Source organism: Phyllostomus discolor, chromosome 7 (assembly GCF_004126475.2).
Source record: "Phyllostomus discolor isolate MPI-MPIP mPhyDis1 chromosome 7, mPhyDis1.pri.v3, whole genome shotgun sequence".
Taxonomy (NCBI): domain Eukaryota; kingdom Metazoa; phylum Chordata; class Mammalia; order Chiroptera; family Phyllostomidae; genus Phyllostomus; species Phyllostomus discolor.
Window position 1 is genome coordinate 9,364,965 of NC_040909.2, and position 8,692 is coordinate 9,373,656.

At 61.6% G+C, this 8,692-nt stretch overlaps 1 protein-coding gene across 1 annotated transcript in view; it reads left to right on the plus strand.

Moving 5' to 3' along the window:
* Positions 1 to 4,897, plus strand: part of ULK4 (unc-51 like kinase 4) — a 317,975-nt gene extending 313,078 nt beyond the window's left edge. The window contains 2 exon segments of the mRNA XM_036030480.1: positions 1,831 to 1,916; positions 4,706 to 4,897. Of these exon segments, the coding sequence (XP_035886373.1) occupies positions 1,831 to 1,916; positions 4,706 to 4,769 (150 nt within the window). The 3' untranslated portion in view covers positions 4,770 to 4,897.
* Positions 4,898 to 8,692: the final 3,795 nt, after the last annotated feature.

An 8,692-nucleotide genomic window follows, 5' to 3' on the forward strand; every position in this document is an offset into this window, starting at 1 on the left:
TATTTAAATTGTTTGTTTTCTAATTAACTCATTGGTATATGCAGGAAAACAGTTGGTGTTAATAAGACTTCCGTCACATGGCCAAATCACGTAGTTTTCAATCCGTTCCTCTGACTCCGTCTGCGCCTACATTTATGCCAGTTGCACGGGACGCTGTTTTGGTCCCTTCCTCTGATCATGTCACTCTCGCTCTCTTTTCTGTCTGCACCTTCTAACGAGCCTTGGGAGTGAACGTAATCTTACTATTTCTCTGCAACCTGTGGGGCGACATTTTTGGAGCACAGCCCCTGGTAGGGCCGGCCGGTTAGGGTGGTGGGTCTGGCTGTCGCTCGGTGGACCTACATGAGGCACAGCTTTGAGCAAAACCAGGTGGGAATCCACAGTGAAGAGCCCTCCCATAGAAGGCTGTGCTCACGTTAGACGTAACTGAGCGGAAGGTGACATTTTGAAACAGCGGTCTTTTCAAGTCACTCAGTTGGGTGTGATTTCAGCACAAACGCACACGCAGCTCTTTCGAGATGCAGATCTTTGCAGAAGGCGCACCTGCTGCAGCTGAGCTGGAGGCAGGGCCGGAAGGTGCACATTCACTCGGAGTTTATGCAGAAGTGTAACTAACTGCCCCTGCCACCTTCCTGTCACTGTCGTTAAGAAGCGCTCAGCCTCTTCCTGAGAGCTGGGGAGCGGGTAACCCAGCCTTGGCTGCCGTGAGCCAGTGGAACAGTGTTTATGAAATTTTATTCATTTATTTTTAGAGAGAGGGGAAGGGAGGGAGAAAGAGGAGGAGAGAAACACCAATGTGTGGCTGCCTCTCATGCACCCCCTACTGGGGACCTGGCCTGCAACTCGGGAATGTGCCCTGACTGGGAATTGAACCGGCAACCCTTTGATTTGCAGGCCGGTGCTCAATCCACTGAGCCACACCAGCCAGGGCAGAAGCAACACTTCGGAGTAATGGGATCAGTGGAGGCCAGCCTGGTTCCGGGCTCCTGGTGGCAATAGGCTCAGTCCCCCTGGGCCGTGCTGTAGGGGCCCCTCAACCTCACGAAGCCCCCACCACCTCGCCTAGAAAGCACACTACGCACTCACCCTGCCAGGCGAGGCCGTGGGGAAGAATAAATGAGAAAGCGCACAGGAGACGGCAGAACCTTCTGAAAGTTAGGTGTCACAGAAGCACTTATTGTGAAATATTTTTAAAATAAGCATCAGAGGTAAAAAATAAAAACAGGACACGAGTGGTGAGTTCAGAGGTGCAGGTGCAGCCCTAGAATCCAGGTTTGGTCCTGCCTTGGGAGCTGGGCTCGGCTCGTACCCATCTCGCCGCTTCGGTCCGAGTTTCGGCCCGCAGGTGCTGCAGAGTTCTGCCGTCCATGTGTCCTTCCTGTTCCTCTCGGGGTCGGCAGGGGCACACTTCCTGGGGCACCTGGGGCAGGGGTGGCCTGTTAGGCTACTGTCGCCGGGCACCTACCATCATGATTCCTCTACCCCACATGAGGGGTCGAGTCGGGCTCTGAGCCCCAAGGGCACAGGGTCCTGGCAGTGATCGTGGGAAAGGTCACTCACTGGCGATGTGCTCTAACTCAAAGGTTCAGACTGGCGGGACACAAACCCTCCTGAGGGCTCCACGGGAGGCGCCCCACGCTGCTGGCAGGTCTCCAAGTGACTCCCTCATGCTCACCCTGCCTGCCCTGTCCCCATGGTCAGCACCGTGCTGCGGGGTGGGGCTGGGGGGCATGCTCCCCAAGGCCGCAGGTAGCCCGTACTCAGGGTGCCTATCCAGTGTCATGAGTCAGGGACCAGCCAGCCAACCACTCCCTGTGCCCTCGCCTACAGGTCACCGCCAGCGAGAAGCACCTGGAGAGCGTCAGGAACGCCGGCGGCCTCCTGCGGGCTCTGGAGCTGCTGGCCCAGGCGGGCAGGTGAGTGGGCCCCAGAGGGCCAGTGCAGCCCACGGGGTCAGCCACACCTCACCCATTCTCTTCTCTCCTCCTGCTCCCCCCCCACCCCATTCCATCTGCACACCGGGGACCACCCTGATCCCCCATTCCACCTACACACCGGGGACCACCCTAGGGTCCCTCCCGGCTTGGGAAGCATGCTGTGCCTCCACCCCCTGGGATCCCCACTGTGCAGATGAGGGGCTTCAAAAGGAGGGAGAAAAGCAGAATTTCTTAGCCCTGCGGGGGAGGGCAATATTGCCATCCCTAGGGGCTCGAGAGGTGGAGGGGATGGATTGTGACCAGGCGGGAGGGGACGCAGGCGGGAGGCATGAAGAACTGCACGAGGAAGGCGGTACCCAGCCTGTGGGCAGTTGCCCCCGCAGCAGCTGGGGCCAGAGGCACCATTACCGCCGCCTTGCAGAGAGGGTCGGGAGGCTCAGGAAGGGCCGGGGTCACGGCTGACAGCTCAGCCCGCCCCCCCTCCCCAGGCCGCCTTCCTCGGCCGGCCGGGTCTTCGGCGGGCCAACTTGGAACCGGCAGAGCAAGACCTCGCGGCACTCGGCCTCCCGGTGCTCGGCTGCAGAGTGCGGGGCGTTCCAGAGCCGCGGGGCACAGACCAGGGCGGCGCTGTCACCCGGGAGCGTCACACTCGGAAGGTGGGCGCTGGCGTCCGTGCAGAGAGGGCTCGTGCACAGTGACACGCACCCCTGCGTCCCCGAAATTGAGAGGTGGCGAGGAGGTAGAGCTCACAGTCTGCAGTCCATTTAAACGTTAGTGCCAGGCGACCCAAGACAAGCCGCAGGGGACAGAGAGCCGTTCCCAGGTACCTGCGTTTCCGCCAGCTGGTGCTGATGGCTCACTGCCTGTGACAGCGCCACAGCCCGGGGTAGGGGGCAGGGACGGGTTTGACTAGTGACTCAGGGAAGGCAGTAACCCCTCCTCCCTCAGGCCACCGTTCCCAGAGCCGAGGGAGGCGGCCGGTTCTGTGGTGGCCACAGTCCAGAGCCCCAGCTGCTGTCCCGTCCCCGCCCTGGGCGGCAGACCCACCTCCTGAGGGGCGCCTGGCCCCCACCGAGCATGCAAGACCTGGAGGGGGCCTGTCATGTCCCGGCGGTTTTCAGAACCACGGGGCTCTGTGTGCTCTGCTTCCGGGCGGTGGTCGGGGTGGGTGTTAATCTGAAGAGAACGAGTTCCAGGTGGGGGGAGGCGTTGCTGAGAAGCTGAGTGTGCGGTGCAGGCAGAGCACCTCCCCCCCCCCCCCCCCCCCCCCGCCTTTTTCCTCTTAATCCCGGGTTGGGTGGGGGATGGGGCACCACCTCATAGGCTGCCCACCCCCTTTCTTCTTCAGGTTAAACCAAAGTGGGTTCTTATCCGAAGGACGGGCTCTGATGGGAAGGGTCCTTCTCGCCCTGCCCTGCCCCGAGGTGGAGGGTGGGACGGCGACCCCTGGGCTGCGCCACAGCCCCTCTGCTAAGCTGCTTTGTGAGGAGCTCGGGAAGGTGGTCCCCAGGGATCCCGCCCCGCGCAGCCAGCCTCGCAGCCAGCCTCGTGCCCTGCCCTGCCCCGAGGAGCTGGTGGGTGGTTCCAGGGAGCCCTTCCTCTCCAGCCGGCCCGGGGGCGTGAGGGGCCTCCTCACCTAGCGGGGCCTCCGCCTGCCTTCTGGCCAAAGCCCGTGCATCCCCACGAGGCCCCAGCTGGGGGGAGCTGGGCCCACACGTGCACCGAACACGTCAAACAGGGCTCAGTGCCCCACACAGCCGGCGGCCTCCCCGGCACCCGCACCCAGCACTCAGCTACTAACGTGCCTGCACTGAGCCCGTCTCGTGTTGGGTGCGAGACCGCTGCCACGAAGCTGGCAAAGGCTAAGGGCGTGTTCGGATGGGCGAGGAAGAGGTGGCTTCCCGGCGCTGACTGAGAATGAGTGCATGGCAGCGTTCTCGTTCCCGAGCGGTGTGCCGGAGGGAGCTGTGCCCTCCGCATCACTGGGCTTTCCGGGGCGGCTCTGCCGGCCAGGGGAGGCCACCCGACTCCCCCAGACCAGCCCGGGGACTCCTGTTCCTCGGGACCAGTGGTGCACAGTGCAGGAATGCATCTCCGCCCCGATGGCAGCCCCGTCCGGCTGCGCCCCCCCTCCGTGCAGCGCTGCACCCCCGGTTATCTGACAACAGCCCTACTTCTGTGTAGTCAGGGCTGTACCTCGAGCTAATTTTATCCTCAAGGGCACACTGCGATGTGTCATTCTTTTCTTTGCTAACAGAGTCCAGGTTTAAATGACTCAATTTGCTCTGGTAACAAAGTTTCCATTTTAAGCTCTTAACTGCACATCCACACCTATGCGAACAAGAAACCCAAAGGTCCCGGCTGATGGGCCAAGAAGTGGCGACCGACGTGGAGCAAGAGTCGGCGTGGGGAGTGGGTCTGGGATCTTTGTTTGGCATCTGGTCCGAGTCAGCTGCAGGCAGGCACTGGGGAAGCCCCTGGCGAGGCGCTGGAGGGCCCGCAGGGCAGGGCAGGGCGGGGTCTGGCTGCTGTTACCTGACTTCCTCACAGCTTAGCGTCAGCACACCTGGCCAAGGTGGTCCAGCTCTTGAGAGGTGGAGGGCTGGGAGCTCCAGTCCCACTTGGGGATGCTGGCAGGGCCAGCTCCGGGCCCCACTGGGGCTGTGGGCTGGGCGGGGGGTCTCACTCAAAGCCTGGGAAGGTGGGCTACCAGACACCAGCCCCTTTGGAAGAGGCAGCGCTTTACCCGGCTTTGCTTTTTCTCGCAGTTCACCCGCCGACAGCGCTGTGGCTTCCTTGGCCCAGGAGATCCTCCAAGCTGTGGGACGCTAGAGAAAGCGGCTCAGGACGGCAGCCCACCCCGCGGCTCCAGCCCTCGGCGACACGGGCCAGGTCAGCTCCCAAACACACTCGCCACCCACGGGCGTATTTGGACCTAATAAAGTCAGCTGGTGCCAGAACCCTCTGGCTGGGGTGCTCTCACTAACTCTGGGCCCGAGAACCCCGACTCAGGGCAGAGCTCCTCAGTTCCGTGGGACACATCAGGAACCCCAGGTCTGCGGGCTGTTCTCGGGTCCTTTCCCTGTGTTGGCTGCTGGGCCCCCCTCCAGCTGGCACAGCCTGCCCTGGGGAGGGGAGAAGCTGCCGCCCCCAGCCTGCCTGGTCTGAGCTTCTCCCCGCCTCTCCTCACCTGTCCTCGGCGCAGCTCCAGGGCCAGCCTTTGGGGGTGGGGTCAGCCTCTTGTCTCCCCCCACTTTTACCTGAATGGCTTTCCTGCACATCAGGGGTAAACTGACTGGCGCAGGTAGTAGCTAAGAGTTTGCCTGAAAAAGTACAAATGCTCCAGGGACATTGGCTTTCTTGTAGGTCTGCCTGTCTCAATGGGTGGGTGGACTCAAGGTAGAATCACTCCCCATCACCCCTGTACCCTTGACACCTGTTTGGTTTCCTCCGATGTCCCCTCACACGTGTGCCCCTCGAGCCACCTCTGTGAGTGGGACCTGTGGGAACATCTGGTGGACAGTGCAGAGAGGTGTCGGACAATGTACTGGGGAATCTGGACCGGCCGGTGGTTTGGGTCCTGGACGGCTCGGACCAGGCCAGCAAGGTGAGGCTGTCCCTTGTCTCGGGCCTCCGTGTCCCCATCTGCAGGGGAGAGGCCTTGGCCGCATCAATAGCCGTCAGCCCTCTGCCCGCTGTGGGCCGTGCTTCTCGGACGTGCCCCTAGCGAACACCGCCCCAAGCCTAAACAGGGCTGTTCCGTGCAGAAGGGCGGGACAGGCGGAAGTGGTGGCCACATGGGCATGCAGGGGCCCATCTGCCGCACCACAGGAAGCTGTCTTGCTGTCACCAAGAGCCCCACTTGGCCAGTGATCCGGGTCACTTGCCAAATCCCATTTGACTTGATGGTGAAAGCAGGAGCTTGGTACCCAGCTCTACGGAAGGCATGCGCGTTGGTTTCCTTATTTAACCCCCCACCCCCCAGCCCCAGAAGCAAGCTCTCTGGGCTTCCTCCGGGGAGGGTGGGGGGGAGCCGGGGCTCGGCCAGTCCACTTGCCTGGCTGACCCAGCACTCCGACTCCACAGCCCGGTGAGTCCCCCAGTGGGGTGGCCAGAGCTGGAGCTGGAAATAGTTGGGGTGGAAGATGGTGACCCCGCCGGCCAGCAGGCAGTTTCATTTGATTCCGCACAGCCTACTTACTGCCCACAGTGAGGCCGCCACACGTCAGGTCCTGCTGGGCCGTGGACCCACGCGGCCCCGGCCTGGCCGCGTTTGCCTGGGCTCCTGGGGGCACTGGGGGGTAGTTAGCTGACGAGGCAGCCTGAGGTCTGCTTTTTCCCAGAAAAGCTGTCCTCGCCCTTGATTCAGTTCCCGGCATCCTCAGCGAAGGTTATTCCAGAGCACCGGGAGATGATTTCCCCATTGCCACTGAGCAGGGAGCGTCTCTGGTGTTTCGAGTAAAACATGTTGGCCTGAACACCCCAAGCCTTTTTGCTGAGGGGACCGTTCCTGGCCCCAAGCCCCACACCCTGCGTGTTTGAGGAAAGACCTGAGCTGGCAAGGGGGGGGAAGAAATGAAGGCCCCGGGAGGATGTGGACGGACACGCAGCGGTCCAGGTAGGAGGCCCATTAGCCTCAAGCTTCAGTGCCAAGGGCGCTCCCCCTCGTGTGCCAGGACACCAAAAAACCCTGCTGTGGGGCCATGTCCTCCCGGGACCCCTGCTGTCATCCTCGCGAGGGTGCCACACACGGAGCGACAGCGCTGGCGTGCTCGGAGGGAGGCAGGGGGTGGGAACCCTTCCCTGCCCGCCCATGGGAGAGGCCCGCACTCTCGCAGTTGGCTTCCCAGGCAGCCCCAGTCTGAGGCAAGGGCTGGCCCCTGGCGTCCAGCAGAGCACAGGCTTCTGACAGTGTAAGGGGTCCAGACCCAGGCCCTTCCCACCTGCCCCTCTGAGCTTGAGCTGTTTGCTCTCCGATTGGCTGAGCCTCCCAGGGATGCGCGGGGTCACTGAAGCTGAAGTCAGGAGGCAGAGGCGGCAGCCAAGAGCGCTGGGGGCGGGGGAGTAGCCGCGGAGGGTCACCCCCTTTCTGTCCACTGACAAGGGGCCCAAAGCCTCAGGACCTCGCTGTAACTTCCAGCCTGACAGTGGGTGCCCAGCGAACTGTGCCTGTGAAGGACGGTTTCAGTGACTTGGGCTGCAGGTGGTCTGGGAGGAACCGACTCCTCCAGGACAGGGAGATGGTGGGTCCACATGATGCGGCCACAGCACGTACCGTGCGGCGGGCCTTCGTCCCCGGCCAGCTCCGTGAGCGGATGCACAGCAGGCAGCACCCCGTGGTGGCCCAGGCTCGCTCTCGCCCAAGGAGTGACGGGAGAACCACCGGGTCTCCTCCGCCTCCACCTGAGGCAAGAAGCCCCTCTCCCTGCATCCCTAGCAACAGAAAAGTAGGACATAGACACGAATCCCTGGTACGTGGATGGACACGCAGCGGTCCAGGTAGGAGGCCCATTAGCCTCAAGCTTCAGCGTGGCTGCGAGGAGGGAAGTGCGGGAACAAAGAGCAGGCAGCCCAGCCCGGACCTAGGGCGGGGAGGGGTGGCGCGTGGTGAGACCCGGCGCTGGAGGCTGCTGTGGAGGTGGTCGGGGGGCCAGCGCCCCTCCAGCAAGCGCACTGCAGTGGGGTGGGGGGAGGGAGCGGACCGCGCACAGGACCCCACAGGGCAGTGGTGAGAAGGGAAGCGCCTCCGTTCCGGCCCCGCCCCCACCGGTCTGTAACTGCCCGGGGACGACTGACTCAGGCACCGCACGGAGGGCAGCTGGCTGCACTCTCACCTGCTGGAACAGAGGACTGCAGCTCATCGACTCAGCTCTCTGCTTATTAAACCAAACAGCACAACTGAGATCTTGTCTTTATTACAGTAATCAAAACAAGAATTAAAAGCTTGTTTATCTCAAGATCTTTCACTGTCAAGGATTCAAATAAGTAGATCAAAGCCTCCTGTCTAGAACAGGTACTTCACCGTGAAAAGCTTAGCTCTCCCCCGCCCCCCGCCCAGGGGTGTCACTAGTGTGGAATCCAATGTCCTTTGCACCTCCGTCCCCAGGTAACCACCGTCCTGATTTTTGTAGTCATCTAGTACCTTCCTTGATTTTCAGTCTCGCCATCCACCTCCCATTTCCTTAAACTAATCTGCCCCTTTCTGGACCAGTGAAGCCCTACAGTGTGCACGAGCCACTTCCTTCTGGGCGCTACTGCGCGAAGCTGCCGTTGTGGACTGTGGTGGGGCCGCTGGACCCCGGGCTTCCGCGTGGGCTGTCGAGGGCCCACCACACCACACAGACCTTGAGGCGAAGGAGAAGTCATTAATACTGACACTGCTTTTATTTAAAATGGTTTGTTGGTCACAGATTTTTTGGCATTAATACGAATTGTATCCAAATGGCTACCCACCGTAAACCGGCAGTAGCCCTCCCTAAGCACAGAACTCTTCTGAAAGGCCGAAACCCAAGTCTGGACAGGTCTGCCGACTCGGCCCTCGGGGATGAGGCCCACACGGCCTCCCACCAGGACGGCGGGCTCGCCTGGCTGCCGGCTGGGGCGGAAGGCGGCCGTTCTGGGTCTGGTTATGTGCAGATAAACATCTACAGTTAAACCATCTTAATTACCAGTTCAAAGTGGAGCTGAAGGAATTCCCCTCTCCAAATGAGTCACACTTATGTGAAGGTGCTCGAGGTCCTAACCCAGGTAGTTAA